Source organism: Pseudophryne corroboree, chromosome 1 (genome assembly GCF_028390025.1).
Source record: "Pseudophryne corroboree isolate aPseCor3 chromosome 1, aPseCor3.hap2, whole genome shotgun sequence".
Taxonomy (NCBI): Eukaryota; Metazoa; Chordata; class Amphibia; order Anura; family Myobatrachidae; genus Pseudophryne; species Pseudophryne corroboree.
The window spans coordinates 1,130,428,630-1,130,456,564 of record NC_086444.1 but is presented as its reverse complement, the minus strand read 5'-3'; the positions used below and the strand labels follow the sequence as shown (position 1 = coordinate 1,130,456,564).

The 27,935-nt window shown below is 43.8% G+C and overlaps 1 protein-coding gene across 1 annotated transcript in view; it reads right to left on the bottom strand.

Moving 5' to 3' along the window:
* The window catches only part of STK32B (serine/threonine kinase 32B), a 613,395-nt gene that overhangs the window by 520,799 nt on the left and 64,661 nt on the right, over positions 1-27,935 (bottom strand). Inside the window, exon 2 of the mRNA XM_063923372.1 lies at positions 14,327-14,382. Coding sequence (XP_063779442.1) covers positions 14,327-14,382 — 56 coding nt within the window. The remainder of the gene's footprint in view (positions 1-14,326; positions 14,383-27,935) is intronic.

The window sequence follows — 27,935 nt, the reverse complement described above, 5'->3', positions numbered from 1 at the left end:
CAGGCAGCATTGATCAATCAAGGAACAGTCATTTAAGCAAGGAAAAAGAATCCACAACAAAAAATAAGAAAAAGGGAATAACTAAACTAAAGTGTATGCTTGCAAATGCAAGAAGCCTATCAGGTAGAATGAGGGAATTAGAAATTATTATTAAAAGACCAATATGAAATTATAGGTATTACAGAGACATGGTGGGATGATTCTCATGATTGGAAATTTGGGATATAGGCCCTCATTCCGATTTGATCGCTAGCTGCTTTCGTTCGCAGCGCGGCGATTAGGTGAAAAAACGGCATTTCTGCGCATGCGTACGGGCCGCAGTATGCACGTGCGAAGTACTTTTATACAAAACTATGCAGTTTTACACACGGTCGAGCTGCGCTTTTCAGTCGCACTGCTGATCGTGATTGACAGGAAGTGGGTGTTTCTGGGTGGAAGCTAAGCGTTTTCAGGGAGGGTGCTGAAAAACGCAGGCGTGCCTGATAAAAACGCAGGAGTGGCTGAAGAAACGGGGGAGTGGCTGGCCAAACGCAGGGCGTGTTTGTCACGTCAAACCAGGAACTAAACAATCTGCAGTGATTACAAGGTAGGAGTAAGTTTCGAGCTGCTCAGAAAGTGCATGAAAATTTTTACGCGCAATTCTGCTTCCTTTCGTTCGCACTTCTGCTAAGCTAAGATACACTCCCAGAGGGCGGCGGCCTAGCGTGTGCACTGCTGCTAAAAGCAGCTAGCGAGCGATCAACTCGGAATGAGGGCCATACTCTCTTCAGGAGGGACAGTGCTAACAAAAGAGGAGAAGGTTATGTCTTTGTGTTAAACCATTCTTAAAACCGTATTTAAAGGAGGTTATGTATGAGGGGACTGGAGATAATGTGGAGGCATTGATGGTTGAAATTTCAAGTGGGGAAAAAGGAACAAAAAAGCTACTAATGAGGAGGTACAACTCTTGCAGCAAATCGAAAAAGCTGCTGGACTGGGGGAGGTCCTAATCATTGGGGACTTTAATTATCCTGACATCAACTGGAACAACGTATCATGTGTTATAGCTAGGGGAAGCAGGTTCTTAAATATGCTAAAAGATCACTACTTGTCTCAAGTAATCAAGGAGCCTATTAGTCTCAGGACTGTACTGGACCTAGTGCTAACTAATAATGTAGAGATAATATCAAATTAAATAGGGGAGAGCTTGGGAAACAGTGATCATAATATGGTCACATTCGATATTAGTTTCCAAAAGCATTACTATAAGGGTTCAACAAATACTTATAACTTTAGAAAAGCAAATTTCGACATGCTGAAACAAGCACTTATGAACATTGACCCGGGATACTTTGTTTCATGGTAAGAACACTGCTGAAATGTGGGATGCTTTTAAAAGTTTGCTCGATAAATATACTCATAAATTCATTCCCATGGGCAGAAAACACAGGAGTTCTAAATACAAACCGATGTGGCTTAATAAGAGGGTTAAGGAAGAATGGATAAAAAGAGGCAAGCGTTCAAATCAGATGGGAAGGCTGGGTCATTCCACTATTACAAGGAATGTAACAAGAAATGCAAAAAAGAAATCAGAGCAGCTAAAATAGAAAACGAAAAGCAAATAGCTAAGGAGAGTAAAACAAACCCTGTAAAGTTTTTTAAGTATATAAACGGTAAGATTAAAAAAAGAGAATATAAGACCTTTAATAAGAGAATTAGGAGTATTGATTAATGATGACAAACAAAAAGCAGAAATGTTGAATGATTTTTTTTTCATCAGTGTTTACTAGAGAGGACCAGATAGTGGAGGTAGTGAATAACATAAGTAATGATAGTATACCATTGCTAAGTACTTTTTTGAGTGAGGAAGTAATCCGTGAGAGACTATACAAAATTAAGATTAATAATAATAGGAATCAGCATGGTTTTGTGAGGGACAGGTCATGCCAAACTAACTTAATTAGCTTCTATGAGAAAGTGGGCGATAGTCTTGACTGTGGAAACGTAGTTGATGTGGTCTATTTAGATTTTGCTAAAGCCTTCAATACAGTGCCTTACATGAGGCTAAGTTTCAAACTAAGAGAGCTCGGCATAGGAAACATTATTTATACTTAGGTAAGCAACTGGCTGGATAACAGGGAACAGCGAGTTGTTGTTAATGGGATGTACTCCAATTGGGCCACTGTATTCAGTGGAATACCTCAAGAGTCAGTACTCAGGCCATTACTGTTTAATTTATTTATTAATGACCTAGGAACAGATCTGGAAAGCACTGTGTCAATTTTTGCAGATGATACCAAGCTATGTAAGGTAATTAACTCAGAATAGGATTCAGAGTCCATACAAAATAACTTATTTAAACTGGAAGTTTGGGCAGCTAAATGGAGAATGAAGTTTAATGTAGATAAATGTAAAGTCATGCACTTTGGGACTAAAAATAATCATGCATCCTACAAATTAAATGGGGAGAAGTTAGGGGAGACGGTATTAGAAAAAGATTTGGGGGTGCTCATTGATAACAGACTTAACAACAGTACCCAATGTCAAACTGCAGAAACAAAGGCAAATAAGGTACTAGCATGCATAAAATGGGGTATTGAGACAAGGGATGAAAGTGTAATACTAACACTATATAAATCATTGGTACGGCCACATCTTGAATATTGTGTACAGTTCTGGGCACCACACTACAAAAAAGATATATTAGAGTTTAAAAAGGGTTCAGAGGCAAGCTACAAAATTGATAATGGGGTTAGAGGTACTGGATTATGAGGAAATGCGTACTAGGTTAGATATGTTTACACTAGAAAAGAGGCGTCTAATGGTGTGTAGACACGGTGAGATTTTTTCTTTCGAAAATATATAGTCAAAATCGCAAGAAAAGTTAGTGCAAATCGCAAGGTGTTATGCCACTTGCGATCCCGATTCGATTACCGATGCGCGGTCCCGCCAGGTTGGTATCGCAAGAACAGATAGACTGTGCAGGCAAGTCAGTCCTTGCTAGATCGGTGTTCTATCTAGTTCATCTCACATGTCAATGACATCTCACATAAGCCAAAATCTCACGTAAGCCAAAATCGTAAGCACACATAGTCCATATCTCAAGAAAAGTTAGTCAAAATCGGTGGTGCTGGGCTCCAGGGAGTTCAGGGGAAATCGCAAAGTGAAAATCGGGCATAGCAAGGATCTCAATGTGTGTACACACTATAAGAGGGGACATCATAAATATTTATAAATATATAAATATATAAAAGGACAATAAATAGAGCTAGCAGAATATCTGTTTATTGAGAAATCTCTACACAGGACACGCGGACACCTGAGGTAAGAGGATAGGAAATTTCATACCCAGCGAAGGAGGGGGTTCTTCACAATAAGGGCAGTAAGGATCTGGAATTCTTTGCCAGTGAAGGTAGTAATGTCAGACTCGATCAATTCTTTTAAAAATGGGTTAGTTAAATTTCTAACCGAAAAAGATATCCAAGGATATAACTTCTAAAATTATTGTATTTTAGAAAAATGTATTGTAGAAAAACTATGCATTCTAGTAGTCAACAAGACGAAAAACGGTCTTCACTTGAGTTATTATGGGTTAATCTATCATCTATGGTTATATAGAGAATAGTATAAGATCAAAATATAAAGGTTGAACTCGATGGACAACTTGTCTTTTTTCAACCTCGTTAACTATGTTACTATGTTATGTTAATTATGTTTAGTGAACCTTAAACTGTTCATTATTCTTATAACCCACTAACCTTTTCATCAGTATATATAATCTGCTATCTATTAATAGTTGATACCCCTGTGAAATATGTTATTTGCTAAATATACAGTCTTTCATGATGCACCATCTAATTCGTTTCATTTAACTGATTTCTGAACATTGTTAAATGATTCAATTATTTCCCTTGAATAGAATTGTTACTTTTATTAACAATTCATGTTGTATATGTTAAAACATTTTTCTGTGTCTATCTGACCTTTGAAATTATGACATTTGATGCAGAGTAATCCTAAAATAGGAATTACCAGGTCTTCTTTGATTTATATAGATTCATCCACTGTGATTTTAAAAGTGTTCAATTCCATTTTATGTTTCAATCTGGGTAAAGGTCAGATAATCAACGTAGGGGCTTAAAATACCCCCGAGCTATCCTAAACCACCACTTTTCTGATGATGTGAGCAGTGACTCGTGAAATGCGTTAACAGTCGTAAAGACAGTACAGTTGGAATAACATAATAATTATTAATTAACATTGTTCAAGCCCTTTTTGAATACTACAGACAGAGGGGGTTATTCAGGTTTTTTAACAAACCAAAAAAAGCACACTAATGGGCAAAACCACATTGCACTGCAGGTGGGTCAGATGTAACATGTGCAGAGAGATTTAGATTTGGGTGGGTTATATTGTTTCTGTGCAGGGTAAATAGTGGCTACTTTATTTGGACACTGCAATTTAGATTTCAGTTTAAACACATCCCACCCAAATCTAAATCTCTCTGCACCTGTTACATCTGCCCCACCTGCAGTGCATATGGTTTTGCCCATTAGTGTGCCTTTATAGTTTGCTAACAAACCTGAATAAGGCCCAGAATAAAGATTTTATCTACTATGAATTTGTAACTTCTGCCTCTTATTGTAACTGTACCAAATTTTAACATTTTACAATAATGTTGACGATTTTAGAACTAATTAAGATTTTCTTATACTATGGATAAACTGTGAGTTTGACTGGAAATAGCTGGGGGAAATTCATTTTGGCATTGATCTAAGGATCACCAACCTGAAAGCATCTTTACCAATAAGAAGATTTAGGGACAAATTTTCTAAATGGCCACTTACAAAATCTGCTGCTTCTTGTCGTGTTTATGCAGGTAAAATGGCAATACTATTCAAAGCAAAACAATACTGCACTATATATTGTTCTATTTATATATATATAACCAGGGCTGCCGAGAGTGGACATGGGCCTGGGTACTGAGGTGTGGCCAGATCTGGGGAGGCGTGGCTATTCCCCCGCCAAAAATAAGAAGAGTTCCTGGCACTGGTGGCTGCACTTCCCCACAACAGCTGACCTGGAACTAGGCCATTTCCCTCCAACTGTTATGAACCACAGGTAGTGGTTCATTCCTATTTTATGTTTATAAAGTTGTCTTGCATGCCAGGATTTCCTGTTGCTCTGTTTTAGAATACTCTTGTCTGCTGCCGCTGGTGAGTCTGTGTAATTGCAGCTTGTTCCCTTGTGTTCAGCCTCACCTGGCTGCTAATTGCATCTGGTCAGTTTGAAATCATGCAACAAGGCAGCTGCATGGGATTATTAATTAGGCCTCTCTGTTATATGCTGGCTGTTTGCAATTCACAGATGCTGGTGATATTCCTGGGTTTTCAGTCTGCTTGAGTTCTGAGCTTGGTTCCTGCTAGTTCCTGAGCTTCCTGTGTCGATTCCTATGTCTGATCCCGTGTCCTGCCGTGAGGCGTTCCTGTCCTGAGGTCCAGTACCTTTGCCTGTGCAAGTTTCTGGCTTCTTGGTGTCCACCGGTCTGTCGTTTGGGATTCTGCCTGTCCTCCAGTTCTGAGAGTCTGTGTCAGCAGCATTGGGAGTTCCTGTCCGTTTGTCAGTATTCGTACCGGTTCCGTGAGTAGCGGCACGGCCGCGTCCGTTGGCGTAGGCCGCTGTATTACCTTATTATTTCTGTCACTGGTGTTTTGCAGAGGGTTCTGCTTATGCTGTCACCGCCGGTACACGAGTATTGTGTCGGTGTGTGGTCAGCATTTCCTTTGTTGTTCTTTTCCTTTGGTGGCAAGCCGCACATACTTTGGTTTTAGGTTTGTTAGTAGCCCCTGGCCTTGTTGTTTAGTCAGAGGGCCCCTTGTTATCACCCTGTCTCGGTTCACTCTTTGTCTCTCATTAAGACCTGAGGGGGCATCGAAGTTGGGCAGACGTAATCCGCCCTTCAAACGCGGCTGCCATGGGCTCAAGCAACCATAGTCTCGCAAGAGTGTACTGACAGCACGGGTGAGACAACGGAGATAGGGCGCCAGGGGCTATTCCCTTTCCATTCCCCTTTCCCAGCATTCCGTCCTGGTGCTCTGGACTCGCTTCATAACATCTCCCTTGTTCTGAGCACCAGGAACCTAACATTATCACCAGCCATACCACAAAAAAGAAATAAAACTTTTTTTTTCTTTTTTGGCCCAGTCCAGTGTCTAGTTTAGAATCCAGTCCGGTGTTAGAATCCAGTCCGGTGTTAGAATCCAGTCCGGTGTTAGAATCCAGTCTTGTATAGAATCCGGTGTTTAGAATCCAGTCCGGTGTTTAGAATCCAGTCCGGTGTTTAGAATCCAGTCCGAATCCAGTCCGGTGTTTAAAAAAAAAAAAAAAAAAAAAAGTCTTGATTTGTTTAGCAAAATTTAGTCTTGCCTTGCCTTGCCTTGCCTTGTCTTGTCTTGTCCTGTCTAGTTTTAAATCCTCCTATGTCTACTATGCAAGCCCTGCAGGCATCTCTCGCAGCCCTGAACTCTGTATTCAGTGCTTTGAGACCAGAGCGACTAGAAGTTTTGCAGCAATCCCTAAAGCAACTGCAAAACCTTCTGACTAAAATCTTGCTCATTTTGCCAGAAGTCGTTGAGAGTACATCTATCTCTAAAGAGACTCTTGTTCACAGTATGGTGACAAGAGAATCCTCTGGTTTAATTGAAGAGAAAAGGTTTAAAAGTTTTCTGCGGCCCAGGCTCTCAGAAGAGGAGCGTCTGCGTCGCAGAAACTTAAACTTATGCCTATATTGTGGGGGTTTAGGCCACTATCTGCAGACCTGTGAGTTGCGCAAGCCAAAGTGTGGTGACGAGTCTTGCCCTCTGGCCAAGTTGAGTCAGGATACAAGACCTACTCCTGTCTCTACTGTGGCAGAGGTACTTGTCACACAACCCACACTAAAAAGCTCTCTGTCCTATAATTGGGGTCCTTGGGCAAGGGAGCCCCATTATAGATTCAGGAATCAAAAAAGAATGTTTTTCTCCTCTCTTGAGGTTCCTGTGGAAGCGGAGTTGCAAGCCCCTGGAGTGGTGCCCGTAGCCCAGGGTCCTGGAGTGGTGCCCGTAGCCCAGGGTCCTGGAGTGGTGCCCGTAGCCCAGGGTCCTGGAGTGGTGCCCGTAGCCCAGGGTCCTGGAGTGGTGCCCGTAGCCCAGGGTCCTGGAGTGGTGCCCGTAGCCCAGGGTCCTGGAGCGGTACCCGTAGCCCAGGGTCCTGGAGCGGTACCCGATGCCCAGGGTCCTGGAGCGGTACCCGATGCCCAGAGTGCTGGAGCGGTACCCGATGCCCAGAGTGCTGGAGCGGTACCCGATGCCCAGAGTGCTGGAGCGGTACCCGATGCCCAGAGTGCTGGAGCGGTACCCGATGCCCTAGCTTATAGAGGGACATCAAATATTTTAGTTCAGGTGTCCATACCGGAAGGGGTCTCAGAAGCTGTCACCCCAGGTAGGGACTTGAAAAGCGCAACCCAAGAAAGGGTCTCTAAAACCATAGTTCTTGAAGGGAACTCGAGAAGCAAAACCCCAGAAGGGATCTTTGAAGTAATATCCCCAAGTGGGGTCTCGAGAGACGCAGCCCCAAAGAAGGGTCTAGAAGTCGCTTCCCCAGGAAAGAACTTAAGAAGCATAGCATTAGTGGAGGATCTGAAAGTTATTGCTTCAGCAAAAGTCCCGGGAGAACTTTCGATAATTATCGACTCAGAGAGGGAGGCCGATGGCCCGATCCCAGTCAGGGACGCCAACGGCCCGGTCCCAGTAAAAGAATCTGAGGTGCTGGCCCCGGCGGGGTTCCCGGAGGCCACTGCCCCGGCGGGGTTCCCGGAGGCCACTGCCCCGGCGGGGTTCCCGGAGGCCACTGCCCCGGCGGGGTTCCCGGAGGCCACTGCCCCGGGTGGGGTTCAGAAAGTCACTGCCCCGGGTGGGGTTCAGAAAGTCACTGCCCCGGGTGGGGTTCAGAAAGTCACTGCCCCGGGTGGGGTTCAGAAAGTCACTGCCCCGGGTGGGGTTCAGAAAGTCTCAGCCCCGGGTGGGGTTCAGAGAGTCTCAGCCTCGAGTAAGGTCAATAGTGACCAGGTCCTAGCAAAGCACTCCAGTCAGTCAGATGAGAAGGAAACAGATCCTGACTCTGATATCTCAACATCCATAATCTTTGATGGGGACTTAGCCCAATTTCTGGCGCTTTACAAACACTATTACATTATTATGTTGTCTAGACCATTTCTGGGCATCACTCCAGAGAACCTTGTGCTCTATCTGATTTATTCTTTTAGAGGAGAGCCTTTTGAGTGGGCGACCAGCTTAATGAAAGCTGAAGATCCCATTCTTCAGGATCCCCCAGCATTCAGTGATGCAATTATTAAAAGATATGGTTCCAAAGAAATTGATTCAGGTTCATCTAGGTCAGCCGTCTTGTCTGCTGAGAGTCCACCAAATACTGCAAACTCAGCACAAGAGTCTCAGCCCGTTGTTTTGACTGCAGGATGTGCTTTTCTGACTTCTTCTTCTAATAATAGTACTTTGCCAGAAAGTTCAGCTCCCAAGGGTAAGAAACCTGTCTCTGATTTGAACGCAGCCTTGCTGGGTGGTACCATCAGCTCAGACAATGTTTGGGGAATTACCTTGGTCAGACCTAAAGAGCTTTGTAAAAAGAAGAAGAAGAAAAAGAAATAATTTTTTGACTCTTGCCTTGATTTAAAAAAAAAAAAAAAAAAGATTTTTTTTTTCCTTGTCTTGTGTCCAGTGGCCACCATCAAGGGGAGGGCACTGTTACAAGTTGTTGCTACAACTTGTTTTTTTTTTGTTTTCTTGTCTGTTAGACCAGTGTGTCAGGTTTTTTTTTTTTTTTGTATCCCTTGTTCTGGATAGTCTGAATTTTGGGGTCTTTTGACCCCTCCTCAAGGGGGGGGTGATGTTATGAGCCACGGCTGTGGCTCATTCCTGTTTTGCAGTTTTGTTCTGTATTTCATGTTTTACTTCTGTTTATGTTCCCCGTAGGTGTCATGGGGTGCTCGGAGCTCACCCTTAAGGAGGGGATACTGTTATGAACCACAGGTAGTGGTTCATTCCTATTTTATGTTTATAAAGTTGTCTTGCATGCCAGGATTTCCTGTTGCTCTGTTTTAGAATACTCTTGTCTGCTGCCGCTGGTGAGTCTGTGTAATTGCAGCTTGTTCCCTTGTGTTCAGCCTCACCTGGCTGCTAATTGCATCTGGTCAGTTTGAAATCATGCAACAAGGCAGCTGCATGGGATTATTAATTAGGCCTCTCTGTTATATGCTGGCTGTTTGCAATTCACAGATGCTGGTGATATTCCTGGGTTTTCAGTCTGCTTGAGTTCTGAGCTTGGTTCCTGCTAGTTCCTGAGCTTCCTGTGTCGATTCCTATGTCTGATCCCGTGTCCTGCCGTGAGGCGTTCCTGTCCTGAGGTCCAGTACCTTTGCCTGTGCAAGTTTCTGGCTTCTTGGTGTCCACCGGTCTGTCGTTTGGGATTCTGCCTGTCCTCCAGTTCTGAGAGTCTGTGTCAGCAGCATTGGAAGTTCCTGTCCGTTTGTCAGTATTCGTACCGGTTCCGTGAGTAGCGGCACGGCCGCGTCCGTTGGCGTAGGCCGCTGTATTCCCTTATTATTTCTGTCACTGGTGTTTTGCAGAGGGTTCTGCTTATGCTGTCACCGCCGGTACACGAGTATTGTGTCGGTGTGTGGTCAGCATTTCCTTTGTTGTTCTTTTCCTTTGGTGGCAAGCCGCACATACTTTGGTTTTAGGTTTGTTAGTAGCCCCTGGCCTTGTTGTTTAGTCAGAGGGCCCCTTGTTATCACCCTGTCTCGGTTCACTCTTTGTCTCTCATTAAGACCTGAGGGGGCATCGAAGTTGGGCAGACGTAATCCGCCCTTCAAACGCGGCTGCCATGGGCTCAAGCAACCATAGTCTCGCAAGAGTGTACTGACAGCACGGGTGAGACAACGGAGATAGGGCGCCAGGGGCTATTCCCTTTCCATTCCCCTTTCCCAGCATTCCGTCCTGGTGCTCTGGACTCGCTTCATAACATCTCCCTTGTTCTGAGCACCAGGAACCTAACACCAACAAGCCTGGGTAATTAGTATCCGGTCCTCTTGGTGGCCCTGGGTATGACCATAATATTATGAGGGGCACTAAGGTGCTTAGATGTGTCAAAGTCTTGGGCCTACAAGACTTTTTTTTCTTTTATGAGTGTATTAGGTGAAGAACATGAATTTAACCCTATCCAAAATGATTTTAGTTTAAAAAATAAATAAAAAATATATATATATATTTTTTCCAAACAGCAGAACATCGATCGGGAACATCGCGACAACCGGACCATCAGTAACATCGCGAGCATCTCTGCCAGGTACACAGCGGGGGCTTGGGGGCGATGATTTACACTTTCCAGTGGCTGCTATTGTCTGCAGCCGCTGGAGGGGGGGAATCCTGCCGTGCTGACCGATCAGCAGTGATCAGCAGCACGGCAACACTGGGAGCTGGCTGCTGGAAGGCAGAGGGACCTTCCAGTCCCTCTGAGAGCAGCAGGGGAGGGAAGATTCTCTTCCATGCCACTGCTAACACTTATCTGACTGGTGGCATCCTGTGAGACCAGGTCAGATAGGGCACTTGTAGGCATAGTCGTATCTGATGCGACCATGCCAGGCAAGTGGTTAAATTAAAAGCTGCAGTTAGATTTAAGGTAACAACAACCTGGTTTTGCCATATAACTAATGGGTCCTACACACTGGGCGATAATACTGAAAGATATGAACGATCTCGTTAATTAATGAACGAGATCAATCATATCTTTCAGTGTGGAGGCACCAGCGATGAACGATGCACGGCCCCGCGCTCGTTCATCGCTGGTGCCCCGTCGCTTGTGCATGCAGGGCGATATGGACGATCTCGTCGATATTTGCCTGCACTGCTATGGAGCCGGGTGACGAGTGGAGTGAAGAAACTTCACTCCCCCCGTCACTGTCCCCCCCCCCCCTGCCGCCGGGTCGCCCGTCGGCCATATCCACCGTAGGGCAGCTCGGCGGCGGATCGCAAAGTGTGTATGGCCCATAACTGTTGCAAAAAATCTAGTGTTGATCTCACTGGTAGCAGCAAATCTCTGGCTATTATATTTATGTCTCTCTCCTTATGCAGGTGATTTAAAGATAGAGACCAGGGAACATAAATAGGGATTTGGACATTTAAATAGTGAGTACCGTTAATAATTTATCTACTGTAATTAGCGACTCTTTTCAAGAACGAAATACTGTACAGTCTCTCCTTTTCCTTTACTCTTTTCTGCATCATTGCACAGAGGAATCCTCCTGGCTTTTTATTTTGGTGGAATAGATTTCATGACCTTTTATTTCCCTCTTGACTGCACAAAAAGACTGTCAATGCAAGAATTCCTCAAATAAGTACCAGTCACACCCGTATGACATGTCGCTGGTCTAACCTCTCTGCATTTGCTGGAAAGCGATTTTATGATATTATAGGGGTATATGCAATAGCGGGCGAATCGGCAAAAAAGGCGAATTCCGGGCCGTTTTCGCCTCCAAAAATCAATTCGCCTATGCAGTGCAGTCATTTTTCGCAAAAAAACGGCCCGTCAAAATTCGCCTTTTCTCAATTCGCGTTTTTCCGAATTCGCCTTTTCTGCAATGGTACAGATGCTGCAATTCGCCTCCAGCATATTCAATTCAAGTTTGGAAATTCGCCTGCAGTGCTTTTAGACAGCAAATTCGCGATTTTCCATCCGCCACACTTTGGAGGGTGAAAACAAATAAAAAAATTTTAAACATGGTTTTTTTGGTGTTTTTTTTTTTTGGAATAGTAGATCTATTTATATTAGAAGGGATTAGGTTTTTTTTTTTTTTTTGGGGAGGCACAAATATTATTTATATATTTTTTAAAATATTTTTTTTTATTTATTTTTTTTAATTGCTGGAACGGTAAAATCAGGAAAAAAAATGGCGTGGGGTCCCCCCTCCAAAGCATAACCAGCCTCGGGCTCATTGAGCTGGTCCTGGTTCTAAAAATACAGGGAAAAAATTGACAGGGGATCCCCCGTATTTTTAAAACCAGCACCGGGCTCTGCGCCTGATGCTGGTGCCAAAAATACGGGGAACAAAACGAGTAGGGGTCCCCCGTATTTTTAACACCAGCATCGGGCTCCACTAGCTGGACAGATAATGCCACAGCCGGGGGTCACTTTTATGCCGTGCCCTGCGGCCGTGGCATCAAATATCCAACTAGTCACCCCTGGCCGGGGTACCCTGGGGAAGTGGGGACCCCTTCAATCAAGGGGTCCCCCCCCCCCAGCCACCCAAGGGCCAGGGGTGAAGCCCGAGGCTGTCCCCCCCCCATCCAATGGGCTGCGGATGGGGGGGCTGATAGCCTTTGTTGTAAAAAAAAGATATTGTTTTTTCCATTAGTACTACAAGTCCCAGCAAGCCTCCCCCGCAAGCTGGTACTTGGAGAACCACAAGTACCAGCATGCGGGAGAAAAACGGGCCCGCTGGTACCTGTAGTACTACTGGAAAAAAAATACCCAAATAAAAACAGGACACACACACCGTCGACAGTAAAACTTTATTACACACTACCGACACACACATACTTACCTATGTTCACACGCCGACATCGGTCCTCTTCTCCATGTAGAATCCCGGGGTACCTGAAAATAAAAGTTCAATATACTCACCTCAACAGGCTCCAGAGATAAATCCACGTACTTGGCAAAAAAACAAACCGCATTTACCCGCACCAAAAACGGACTGAAAGGTGTCCCATGCTGACACATGGGACACCTTTCCACGATTAAGATCTGTCAGTGACAGCTATCACTGACAGGTCTCTAAGCCAATCAGGAAGCGCAACTTCGTTGCGCTCAGCTGATTGGCTGATCGCTGTGACAGCGCGTCGCACAGCTCCCTCCATTATATTCAATGGTGGGAACTTAGCGGCTAGCGGTGAGGTCACCCGCCGGTCAGCGGCTGACCGGCGGGTGACCCCACCGCTAGCCGCTAAGTTCCCACCATTGAAAGTAATGGAGAGGCTTTGCGAGGCGCTGTCAGAGTACTGACGGCGTCCAGCCAATCAGCTGAGCGCCACGGAAGTAGCGCTTCCTGATTGGCTGAAGGGACATCAGTGACAGGAGTCACGTGATGTCCCGGCATTCGGGAGAGGGGTCTCATGTGTCAACATGGGACCCCTTTCAGTCCGGTATGGCTCGTGTTCGGTTTGTTTTTTTAACAAAGTACGTGGATTTACCTCTGGACCTCTGGACGCTGGAAGGTGAGTATAATTTTTTTGACAGGTACCCTCGGATCGTCGGAGATCGTTGCAGTCGGCGTGTCAACACAGGTAAGTATGTGTGTGTCGGCGTATGAAATAAAGTTGTACTATCAAGGTGTGTGTGTCCTGTTTTTATTTGGGTATTTTTTCCCCAGTAGTACTACAGGTACCAGCGGGCCCGTTTTTCTCCCGCATGCTGGTACTTGTGGTTCTCCAAGTACCAGCTTGCGGGGGAGGCTTGCTGGGACTTGTAGTACTAATGGAAAAAACAATATTTTTTTTTACACAAAGGCTATCAGCCCTCCCATCCGCAGCCCATTGGATGGGGGGGGACAGCCTCGGGCTTCACCCCTGGCCCTTGGGTGGCTGGGGGGGGGGGACCCCTTGATTGAAGGGGTCCCCACTCCCCCAGGGTACCCCGGCCAGGGGTGACTAGTTGGATATTTGATGCCACGGCCGCAGGGCACGGCATAAAAGTGACCCCCGGCTGTGGCATTATCTGTCCAGCTAGTGGAGCCCGATGCTGGTGTTAAAAATACGGGGGACCCCTACTCGTTTTGTCCCCCGTATTTTTGGCACCAGCATCAGGCGCAGAGCCCGGTGCTGGTTTTAAAAATACGGGGGATCCCCTGTCAATTTTTTCCCTGTATTTTTAGAACCAGGACCAGCTCAATGAGCCCGAGGCTGGTTATGCTTTGGAGGGGGGACCCCACGCCATTTTTTTTTCTGATTTTACCGTTCCTAGCTATTGGGCAGGAAGGCGAATTCAGTACGCCCACTGCTCGCCGATTGGCCGGAATCCGCCTGCGGGAGGGGCGAATCAGTTTCACATTGAATATAGTGAAACCAGGGTCCCGGCGACAGGGCTGCAGCTGGCGATAGCGGGCGAATCATACAGAGGCGGATCTAATGCCGCGATTCGCCCGCTATTGCATATACCCCTATATATTGTCAGCGTGATGAAGTGACGGAGAAGGACATGAGTTGCAGAAAGAGTTTACCTTTAAAAGAAATTGTCTTACCTTTCCGAAACTCCCCTTTCCAATAGCTCGTAGAATTTGAAAGTGGTCGAAATTAACTGAAAGAAAAATGAACACGATAAGAAGATGTTCAAATACCAGACAACATCTTACACCAGGTGCTGCATTTTCTAAAAATCAAGAAAAATGTAAATATTAACATTGAAATATTTAGTAGTGGAAATGTGAAGGAATAACCATATGTTTAATGCCATGTTTTATGAAATTATTGTACTGTATTATATCTACGAGAAATAAACCAGACAAACAAATCTTCCTTCATGAAAAAAATAAATATCTGAATTCCATATAATTGTAAGGTGGTCGAGGTGGGACGAACACCTTTTCTGTAAACAAAACATCTTCCTTATTCTTAATTTGTGTCAACTTGTTCTAGAATACTTTTTATTTATTTTGAATACTGCGTTCCTCAGCTTTGCTTTAGGTTTACTTCACTACTTTTATCATAACTTTATATCTATTTCACTGTTTACAGTAGATCATAACTACTGCTCATGCTTTATACTGTATATACTTCACTTATTTCACTGCTTGTATCATGCCTATTATGCTTTATACTGTATATACTTCACTTATTTCACTGCTTGTATCATGCCTATTATGCTTTATACTGTATATACTTCACTTATTTCACTGCTTGTATCATGCCTATTATGCTTTATACTGTATATACTTCACTTATTTCACTGCTTGTATCATGCCTATTATGCTTTATACTGTATATACTTGACTTATTTCACTGCTTGTATCATGCCTATTATGCTTTATACTGTATATACGTCACTTATTTCACTGCTTGTATCATGCCTATTATGCTTTACACTGTATATATTTCACTTATTTCACTGCTTGTATCATGCCTATTATGCTTTATACTGTATATATTTCACTTATTTCACTGCTTGTATCATGCCTATTATGCTTTACACTGTATATACTTCACTTATTTCACTGCTTGTATCATGCCTATTATGCTTTATACTGTATATACTTCACTTATTTCACTGCTTGTATCATGCCTATTATGCTTTATACTGTATATACTTCACTTATTTCACTGCTTGTATCATGCCTATTATGCTTTATACTGTATATACTTCACTTATTTCACTGCTTGTATCATGCCTATTATGCTTTATACTGTATATACTTGACTTATTTCACTGCTTGTATCATGCCTATTGTGCTTTATACTGTATATACGTCACTTATTTCACTGCTTGTATCATGCCTATTATGCTTTACACTGTATATATTTCACTTATTTCACTGCTTGTATCATGCCTATTATGCTTTACACTGTATATATTTCACTGCTTGTATCATGCCTATTATGCTTTATACTGTATATATTTCACTGCTTGTATCATGCCTATTATGCTTTACACTGTATATATTTCACTTATTTCACTGCTTGTATCATGCCTATTATGCTTTACACTGTATATATTTCACTTATTTCACTGCTTGTATCATGCCTATTATGCTTTACACTGTATATACTTCACTTATTTCACTGCTTGTATCATGCCTATTATGCTTTATACTGTATATATTTCACTTATTTCACTGCTTGTATCATGCCTATTATGCTTTATTCTGTATATGGGTGGTCTTCTGTTTGCCGGCGGTCGGGCTCCCGGCGCTCAGTATACCGGCGCCGGGAGCCCGACAGCCGGAATACCGACAATTATTTTCCCTCGTGGGGGTCCACGACCCCCATAGAGGGAGAATAGAATAGTGTGGCGCGCGTAGCGCGCCACCGTGCCCGTAACGTGGCGAGCGCAGCGAGCCCGCAAGGGGCTCATTTGCGCTCGCCAAGCTGTCGGTAAGCCGGCGGTCGGGCTCCCGGCGCCGGGATGCTGGTCGCCGGGAGCCCGACCGCCGGCCAGCCGTAGTGAACCCCTGTATATACTTCACTTATTTCACTGCTTGTATCATGCCTATTATGCTTTATACTGTATATACTTCACTTATTTCACTGCTTGTATCATGCCTATTATGCTTTATACTGTATATACTTCACTTATTTTACTGCTTGTATCATGCCTATTATGCTTTATACTGTATATACTTCACTTATTTCACTGCTTGTATCATGCCTATTATGCTTTATACTGTATATATATTTCACTTATTTCACTGCTTGTATCATGCCTATTATGCTTTACACTGTATATATTTCACTGCTTGTATCATGCCTATTATCAGTGGCGTAACTACTGCCCCCGCAGCCCTCGCGGTGGCTTGGGGGCGAGGGGCTGCGGGGGCGCCGCCACTGATTTAGAGCAGATTGACATGCGGACGAACGTCCGCATGTCAATCTGTTGTCACTAGCCCCCCGCTGTGAAGTAGGGACACGGAGGGCACAGCGTGCGCCTCTCCTGTGTCCCTCTGAGTCTCCGGCGTGTCGGGGGGCGTGCCCTATGAAAAGGGGGCGTGGCTTCGCGGAGGACCCGCGATCGCGGCCACGCCCCCGTTTCGTCACTGAGGGGCATGCCCAGCGCTCTGTGAGCTGCTGGCATGCCCTCTCTCCCACTGTCTGCGCTGAATAGACGCTGTGCGCATGCGCACAGCGTCTATTCACTACTGCTCTGCTATGCAGAGCAGTGACTGTAGGAGCCTCCCAACTGCCCCCCCCCCATCGCGGGACACTGCGGGAGGTATGCATATATGGCACTGGGGGGGCACTGAGGGGGCATATATGGAACAGGGGGGGGGGCACTGAGGGGGCATATATGGCCTGAGGGGGCATATATGGCACTGGCGTGGCACTGAGGGGCATATATGGCACTGAGGGGGCATATATGGCACTGGGGGCACTGAGGGGGCATATATGGTACTGGGGGGGCACAGAGGGGTCATATATGGCACTGAGGGGGCATATATGGCACTGGTGGGGCACTGAGGGGGCATATATGGCACTGGGGGGTACTGAGGGGGCATATATGGCACTGGGGGGCACTGAGGGGGCATATATGGCACTGGGGAGGCACTGAGGGGGCATATATGGCACTGGGGGGGCACTGAGGGGGCACATATGGCACTGTATGTGTACCTGGCACATGGGGGGCTATATTTGGCACTGGGGGCACGTGAGCACCTGGCATTGTGGGGGAATATCTGGCACTGGGGGCATATGTGGCACTGGGGGGAGAGGCTATATTTGGCACTGGGGGCATGTGAGTACCTGGCACCGTGGGGGAATATCTGGCACTGAGGACATATGTGGCACTGGGAGCACAGCCCTAGCAACAAGCACTACCCCCTAGCAATGAGCATGACACCCAGTGCATGAAACCCCTGGCAACAAGCATGACACCGAGTGCATGAAACACCTGGCAACGAGCATGACACCCTGAGCATGAAAACCCCTGGCACCGTGCATGGAACCAAGAGCATGAAACCCCTGGCAACGAGCAGGTAATTTAAAAGTAATTAGAAGCCTTAATGTAGGACTTAATGTGTAATGGGCATTACGGTGTGTGGCATAATGTATCACGGACATTGCGGTGTGTGTCAGAATGTGTCACAGGCATTACGGTGTGTGGCAAACTATATCACGGGCATTGTGGTATGTGGTATAATGTCTCGGGCATTGCAGTGTGGCATAGGGTATAACGGGCATTGCGGTATGTGTCACAGGCATTACGGTGTATGGTATACTAGATCACGGGCATTGTGGTATGTGGTATAATGTCTCAGGGTCATTGCAGTGTGTGGCATAATGTATAATGGGCATTGCGGTGTGTGGCATAATGTGTCAGGCATTACGGTGTCTGTATACTATATCACGGGCATTGTGGTATGTGGTATAATGTCTCAGGGTCATTGCAGTGTGGCATAATGTATAACGGGCATTGCGGTGTGTGTCATAATGTATCACGAACATTGCGGTGTGTGGTATACTATATCATGGGCATTGTGGTATGTGGTATAATGTCTCAGGTTCATTGCAGTGTGTGTCATAATGTATCACGGACATTGCGGTGTGTGTCATTATTATTATTATTATTATTATTAGCAGTTTCTTATATAGCGCAGCATATTCCGTTGCGCTTTACAATTAGAACAACAATTATAGAACAAAACTGGGCAAAGACAGACAGACAGAGGTAGGAAGGCCCTGCTCGCAAGCTTACAATCTATAGGGAAATAGGCATTGATACACAAGGATAGATGCTACCTGTCACATAATGGTTCCCCAGGTTGCTAGGTTCTTAATGGGTTGTATATGATATGATCACCCAGCAATGTTGGAAGACAAAATGTGAGTTTATGTGGACTGTACAGAGGGGATGTAACTTGATAGGGAAGCTGTGAAGGTTATGTGTGTGGGTCTGAAATTTGGTAGGCTTGTCTGAAGAGATGAGTTTTCAGAGAACGTTTAAAGGTTTGGAGACTAGAGGAGAGTCTTATTGTGCGAGAGTCTATTGTGTCATAATGTATCACGGACATTGCGGTGTGTGGTATACTATATCATGGGCATTGTGGTATGTGCTATAATGTATCAGGGGCATTGCAGTGTGTAGCATAATGTATAACGGGCATTGCGATTCCTGTCATAATGTGTCACAGACATTACGGTGTGTGGCATAATGTGTCGGGGGCATTACGGTGTGTGCATATTGTGTCATGTGCATTATTGTGTGTGGCATAATGTCTGAGGGCCTTTGCAGTATGTGGCATAATGTATACTGGGCATTACTATAAGGAGGAAAAATGACAAATAATGGAAGGGGCATGAATCAGGATTATTTTTCTTTCCTGTGGTGGCTAACGTCTGGGCGTGCAGGTTGCAAAACTGGGGTATAAGGTAGTCTATTCCTGCAATGCCACGCCTCTTTATGCGAAGCTGCGCCCATTTAAACAAAACCACGCCCCTTTTTGGCGCCGCGCACCTTCGGCGCGCACATGTTTGTCCCTTTCCTAGTGCCAATTATGGGGGGGGGGGGCGCCGAAGAATTTTTTGGCTTGGGGGAGAAAAATTTCTAGTTACGCCACTGCCTATTATGCTTTATACTGTATATACTTCACTTATTTCACTGCTTGTATCATGCCTATTATGCTTTATACTGTATATACTTCATTTATTTCACTGCTTGTATCATGCCTAGTATGCTTTACACTGTATATATTTCACTTATTTCACTGCTTGTATCATGCCTATTATGCTTTACACTGTATATATTTCACTTATTTCACTGCTTGTATCATGCCTATTATGCTTTACACTGTATATACTTCACTTATTTCACTGCTTGTATCATGCCTATTATGCTTTACACTGTATATATTTCACTTATTTCACTGCTTGTATCATGCCTATTATGCTTTATACTGTATATACTTCACTTATTTCACTGCTTGTATCATGCCTATTATGCTTTATACTGTATATACTTCACTTATTTCACTGCTTGTATCATGCCTATTATGCTTTATACTGTATATACTTCACTTATTTCACTGCTTGTATCATGCCTATTATGCTTTATACTGTATATACTTCACTTATTTTACTGCTTGTATCATGCCTATTATGCTTTATACTGTATATACTTCACTTATTTCACTGCTTGTATCATGCCTATTATGCTTTATACTGTATATATATTTCACTTATTTCACTGCTTGTATCATGCCTATTATGCTTTACACTGTATATATGTCACTTATTTCACTGCTTGTATCATGCCTATTATGCTTTATACTGTATATACTTCACTTATTTCACTGCTTGCATCATGCCTATTATGCTTTACACTGTATATATATTTCACTTATTTCACTGCTTGTATCATGCCTATTATGCTTTATACTGTATATACTTCACTTATTTCACTGCTTGTATCATGCCTATTATGCTTTATACTGTATATACTTCACTTATTTCACTGCTTGTATCATGCCTATTATGCTTTATACTGTATATATTTCACTTATTTCACTGCTTGTATCATGCCTATTATGCTTTATACTGTATATATTTCACTTATTTCACTGCTTGTATCATGCCTATTATGCTTTATACTGTATATACTTCACTTATTTCACTGCTTGTATCATGCCTATTATGCTTTATACTGTATATACTTCACTTATTTCACTGCTTGTATCATGCCTATTATGCTTTTATACTGTATATATTTCACTTATTTCACTGCTTGTATCATGCCTATTGCATATGCTTTTTATATATATATATATATACACATTCATGTCACTGCTTGTATCAAAGTCATTGATATGCTTTATGTATATTTCACTGCTTGTATCATAGTCATTGTTTATGTTTTATATACCAGTCCAAACAATGGCTATGATAGAATAGTGAAATATATATAAAGTATAAGCAATAGGCGTGATATAAGCAGTGAAATATATATAAAGCATAAACAATGACTATGATGCAAGCAGCGAAATATGATAATGGATCAATGGGTCAACAGTCTGAAGGTCGACACGCACAAGGTCAACGTGGTCAAAAGGCTGACAGACTCAACAGGTCGATATGGAAATGGCCGACACATGAAAAGGTCGACAGGACTTTCTTATTTTTTTTGGTGTGAACATTTTCCTTTCAGCACATGGAGCCACAATTAGTGCACCGTGTCCCCTTGCATGGCTCACTTTGCTCGTCATGCTTCAGACAAGGCTTCTATTCCCAATCATAGTCCACATGGATGGTAAAGTTTGAAAAAGTCCTGAAAATAAAAAAAATGTAAAAAAGACCCCCCTTTTGACCACGCTGACCATACGTATGTCAACCATTTGGTGTCGACCTATTGCTTGTTGACCTTTTCACTGTGGACCTGTCATTCAGATACCGTTTAGGCTATATATATATATATATATATATATATATATATATATATAGATACATAGATATATATATATATATATATTTATTTCACTGCTTAAATCAGAACCATTGCTTATGCTTTATATACATACATATATACTTTTCCTCCCACAACTCCCTGTAGACTTGCATGGAGTCCCCTAGAGTCCTGTAACAGTAGGTGGATCTCATGTCTCGCAACCTGGGTTGCAGGGCGGGATGACCGGCAACTTGTGAAGGGATTAGGGGGCTGTTCACCATATCAGGTGAACATTTTCCCTGGGGAGTGTAGAAATTTGGACATTTTAAGGATAATGAATAGTCCCTACATCCACTCTTCCCACTCGGGAGAACTTCTCTATGGCACTGATGAGACTACCTGCGACGGCACATAATAGGCCCTTCCTAAACCTCAGCTCCAGACCCATGTGGACCTTAATCTGACACTGCTTGGGTGATGGAAAAGTCTGGGAGGCAATGTAGTCGGATGCCGCCGGGCTCCAGCAGTGAACGGGGCACCTTCTCCGTTGCCTCTGGTGACAGTACGGCTGTCTGGCTCCGGCTCCCACCTCCCGCATGACACCCCGGCTGCCAGGCTCCCGTCCCCTGACAAATGCGGCTGCCCGGCTCCGGTTCCCGCATGGTGAAAACACACCTTGCCGGCTCCCGCCCCCCTGACAGAGCGCAGCTTCCCGGCTCCGGCTTCCGCCTGATGACAGCATGGTTGGCTGGCTCCCACCCCTCGGAAGGTGCAGCTGCCCAGCTCCGGCTTCTGCGTGCAGACACCCTGGCCGTCCCGCAACTTGCAAGAAGAGGGAACTGATGGAGGAAAGGTGTCAGGGTGGGGACAGAGTGTGTGTGTATATATATATATATATATATATATATATGTGGCTGTGTGTGTATTTGTATATACTGTATGTGTGTGTGTGTGTGTATATATGTGGCTGTGAGTATGTAGATACGTGGCTATGTGTCTGTATATATGTGGATACGTGTTTATAAGGGGTGTAGTACGGCTGACAGGCGGTCTCCTGACCGCCGGTCAGCTTACCGACGCCGGGATCCCGGCAGCATACCGACGTCGGATCCCGGCAGGGAGGGGCGAGTGCAGCAAGCCCCTTGCGGGCTCGCTGCGTTCGCCACGCTGCGGGCTCGGTGGCGACCTGCGGTCGCCACGGGTTCTATTCTCACTCTATGGGTGTCGTGGACACCCACGAGTGGAAATAGTCCCTGTTGGTCGGCATGCCGACCATCGGGACAGTGACCCGTCGGGCTGGTGGAGGAGGTCATGTGACTGTCGGTCAGCTGACCGGCGGTCACATGAATACCACCCGTTTATAAGTGGTATCATGTGTGAGTGTGCATATGGCTGTGTGTATATGTGGTTGTGTGTGTATTTGTATATATGTGTGAGTGTAGGCGTGTATATGTGCTGTGTGTGTATACCTGAACTGGGCCGAGAAGGGGGGGGGGGGGGGCAATATAGTCTTTTTCGCCTCCGGGTATCGGGTATTAACTTACGCCCCTGGTGGTTACTGATGCTTTATGGATTGTTTGATGGTCACTGATGCTTTCTGCATTGTAGAGAGCTGTATTATATGGCAGTCACTGTTGCTCTTCAAGCATTTCAGTCTATACAATGTTGATGTCTGTATTTAAGCAAGCCAAGGATGACTACTATCTATTGGTGAGGAAAGGGTACCAAGCTGATTCTTTGTTCCGTGTGAAAGAAAAACTAGTATTACCCCTGCTCACAGGTCAATTGTTATCATATTCTCCCCTACTGCTTTTTGATGTATTGGTACTATGGGGTCTATTTACTAAGCCTTAGTTGGTGATAAGGTGGACGGAGATAAAGTACCAGCCAATCAGCTCCTAACTGCCATGTTACAGGCTGGGTTTGAAAGATGACAGTTGGGAGCTGATTGGCTGGTACTTTATCTCCATCCACTTTATCTCCATCCAAGGCTTAGTAAATAGACCCTTATATTTGGCATTTCTCAATCACCTGACATTAAACCTGTCATAAGAGATTGGTTAACACATTTCATTGACTGCAGCACTTGTGTATGTATGCGATTCAAAATCATAAACTCTTGTATTTTTATTTTTTTTGTCTACAGTGCAGAATATTACTGATATCATCTGTCGTGTAGGTGACCCATTTAAAATAGAATTTTCAACAATAATTACATAAAACAATAAACGATCTGCCATTGTTATAAGAAATCCTCCACTATAGCCTTTCTTTCCCTCCCTTTGTTTTTTGGGGGGTAATTCCGAGTTGATCGCACATAGCAACTTTTTGCTGCTCGTGCGATCAACTAGACGCCGCCTATGGGGGAGTGTATTTTAGCATAGCAGGGCTGCGATCGCTTGTGCAGCGCTGCTATGCCAAAAAAGTTTTGTGTAAAACAAGACTAGCCCTGCAGTTACTTACCCTGTGCGACGGATCCAGCGATGAAGGTCCCGGAATTGACGTCAGACATCCGCCCTCCAAATGCCTGGACACGCCTGCGTTTGCTGCTCCACGCTCGGAAAATGGTGAGTTGACGCCCCGGAATGCCTTCCTCCTGTCAATCTTCTTGCGAGGGCCGCTGCAACCGCTTTCTTCGTACGCAGCGTCCCTGCCCACAACGATGTGCCTGCGCAGTTCTGACCCGTTCGCACCGCTGCGATGAACCGCAGCGTGTGAACGGGTCGGAATGACCCCCTTTGTCCTATTATTTGATCTCCTGTTTTTACTAAACGCACATCTTGTTCTGTTTATGCACTTTTTGTTATGTGCTTAGCCACTATTACGATAGATCTGCATTGTTAAAGGAGATTTTAAAATATCTGACCGCCCCCTCTTTTAAAAAGAAATAGTCAGCCCAAGTACAAGACAGCCATGCCCCTCCCTAAACAATGACAGGAACGGCACCACTGTAACAGGTAAACCTGTAGCTTGTGATCTCCCTTTTAGAGTGGGAACCAGTCACAGCCTAGCTGAAGGCCAGAGACGATTATTGGTTCCAGAGACATGTGAGCAAGTGCCCTCTGCCTCCCAGAGACCAGTGGCTCTGTCTTAAATGCCATTGGGGCTCTTCTCAGCCGAAACTTCCATTGGTGGTGTTATGGTCATTAGGAAGACTCAACTACTGGGTGGTCCCAGCTGTTGTGACACTACATATCCCAGTAGGGCATGATAGACATGTAAGAACATCTTGGATCTTGTTCAACCACAAACACTAGAGTGTCCATGAAGAAGGAGAAGGAGAAGATAATACAAGGTTTTATCCACTTATAATCCATTTAACGTATAAGTAGCATAGTTAAAGCTGTAACATAAATATGCTTGGAACAATATTATTAAAACTATATTATTAAAATTTCCCATTTGGTGACAATTATTTTAATTAAGACCCCCCTATAAGCTTTAATACTTTCTTGGCTTGACTGAAGCTTGCCCTTCTAAAAGTCAAAGCTTTAGTAGCTCAGTCGTAAAACATTTTACTGCATATTAAAGTAAAATATTAAAATATTGTGATCACTGTTTCCTAACTGCACCCTCACTTGTACATGAGATATAATATCCGTAGTCATAAATGTCACCTAATATATTGAATTCTGTGAAACTCACAAGACTTTTCTATATAAGTGCTAATTTTATACTCTGCTATAAAAACAACTGCCATTAGGGTTAGTGGATCTTTAAGTTGCGACTTGATTTTGTGTTTAAAAATTCTTAAAAATAAAATTATAAAAATGATTTTACACACACATTGGTGAAAGATCTGTTTTAAGACATGTCTGCTTTAAGACACTGAAAAGATAAAATGAGATTGATATTCTGACATTAAACGTGTTTCTAGGTTAAATAAGCAGTAATATCTTATTTGAAGTTATGGCCCTATACCCACCAGGCTTATCATGATTTTCAGCAAAGGAGTATTTTATTAAATAGGTTCCAACCCCCCCCCCCCCCCCCCCCCGTGTATTAATATTGAGCTGATAAACTTTATTATTACAATGGTTCTAAATGTTATTATGCAATAACTCCCAGCGTAGCAAAACACATGAGCATTTTTAAATTTTAGAGCAAAGATTTAGATAATGAATAAATGGGTAATTAAACGTCAAAATGACTTTTGGCATGTTGGGCCGTTGAATGGTGCTCTTCTTATGGATTCAATATGTTTTACCGGTGGGCAGGATACCGGCTGCTAATATCTCGACAGCGGCATCCTGCCCATCAGAATGCCAGCAGCGGGGCAGTTGCTTCAGTATTAACCTGACATTCTTCTGCTGTTGTGACATTTTTACCCTCACAAAGACAGGTGAAAGAGAGAATGTGGAATTAAGTACCCAGGCCGTGCCTGATCCTCCGTTGCTTGCCTGGTGCTTGTGGCTACTGTAATGGGGCAGTAGGCAATAGCCATTTCTGAGCTAGGGCAGTGGACTTATTAATAAAGTATAATGGGCATTACGGTGTGACATAATGTGTAATGGGCATTATGGTGTTTGGCATAATGCATAATGGGCATTACAGTGTGTGGCATAATGCATAATGGGCATTACAGTGTGTGGCATAATGCATAATGGGCATTACGGTGTGTGGCATAATGTGTAATGGGCATTACGGTGTGTGGCATAATGTGTAATGGGCATTACGGTGTGTGGCATATTGTGTAATGGGCATTATGGTGTTTGGCATAATGCATAATGGGCATTACAGTGTGTGGCATAATGTATAATGGGCATTACAGTGTGTGGCATAATGCATAATGGGCATTACGGTGTGTGGCATAATGTGTAATGGGCATTGCAGTGTGTGGCATAATGTGTAATGGGCATTACGGTATGTGGCATATTGTGTAATGGGCATTACGGTGTGTGGCATAATGTGTAATGGGCATTATGGTGTGTTGCATAATGTGTAATGGGCATTATGGTGTGTGGCATATTGTGTAAGGGGCATTACTATTTGGAAGAAAAATAGCACTGTATATGTATAATATATATATATATATATATATATATATATAGTCGACTGAAAAAGGTCGACAGTGTCTGTCGTCCCAAAAGATCGACTGGCACAAAGTCAACACCAAGAAAAGGTCATCATGACAAAAAGGTTGTCACGTAACAGGTCGACACAGGAAAAGTTTGACATGAGACTTGTATTTATTTTTTGTGTCATTTTCTCCGTAAAGTGACTGGGAACTCCAATTAGCGCACCTCGTCCCAAAGTTACTATTCCCAATCGTTGTCCATGTGGACGTAAAGTATGAAAAAAGTTAAAAAAAATTGTAAAAAAAAATGAATGTTGACCTTTTCCTGTGTCAACCGACATGTTGACCTTTTGTCCATGTTGACCTTTTGACAATGTGACTGTTGACCTTATACATGTCGACCTAGCATCCAGATACCATATATCTCAATGTCAGATGTCTCTATAAAATGTTGCAGATAAAACTATCTGGTAGGTTGTTAGCATTACTTTGTATGATCTCAGAGAATAAAATCTTGGTCACCGGCTGCTATTTAAGATTAGGAATAATAGATTAATTCTTCTCTTATATTGTAGCAAATAAATATGTAATATTCTAATTTATATGTCAATTATCTAGAGATGGTTCTTACCAAAGAGGATTATCTCTGCTAATCTTTATCTGAACCCCCTTCAGTATCATCTATTCTTGAAGTATTACTCAACATAGACGTGTCTACTTTTTTTTTCTCTCTCTCCAGTTTCTGGTGTGTTACATTCCCCTTTATGTTGTTACTGCTTTAGGATTCACAGTGGTTGAGTAGTAGAGTTACTGTATATAGGGCTGATATCTGGATTTTGACAATTGGGCTCTTGGACAGAGATCATGATGGAATTCCTTAAATCGTGAACCAGGGGCTCATTGTAACTTAAATCCTATTGCCAGTCGCAGGGCACAGTCCAATTGTCATTGCCATTCACAAAGGCATACCAGATGACCATCTACATTATACAAACCCCATTGCACAAACCCCTTAATGCAGCGCTTCTGCTGGAGAGGCGGAAGAACCCGCAGACCACAGATATATCCCAGCGCTCTATTAATACAATTGCACCTGCTGAAAGTGAAGAGGAGGCACTACGTGTTGATGCCTCTGAAACAGATATAGTAAAGTAGAGAGTAAAAGAAAAAAGGAAGGTGCATTCACTGCACTGGACGTCTTAACAATCTATAGATGTTATAAGAGGTATAGTGGCATATTGCTAAATACAGAATGGAGGCTATAACCCCTGTAGCAAGTGCTAGAAGGGATATGTGTCATTCTTAAATGGAGCGCCGCGATTGGTATCCTTGCCAGATTATTGTGCTCCAGTTCTTCAATTCTAGATATTTGATCCCCATCATTCTTTTGTGTAACACATTTGACTTGTCTGGTTACTGAGTCTGGCTCTAACCTTTTGGATGTTGACCCTAAGTAGGGGTTCAAAATGAGGGTATGGGTCATTAGGTCGACAAGACTTAGGTCGTCAGTCATTAGGTCGACCACTATTGATCGACATGCATTAGGTCGACATGGTCACTAGGTCGACGTGTACTAGGTCGACATGGAAAAAGGTTGACATGTGTTTTTCACTTTTTTTGGTGTTGTTTTCTTTGTAAAGTGACGGGGAACCCCAATTCATGCACCGTGTCCCCTCGCATGGCTCGCTTCCCAATCGTAGTCCTCGTGGATAGTCAAGTATGAAAAAGTTCAAAAAATTAAAAAGACATG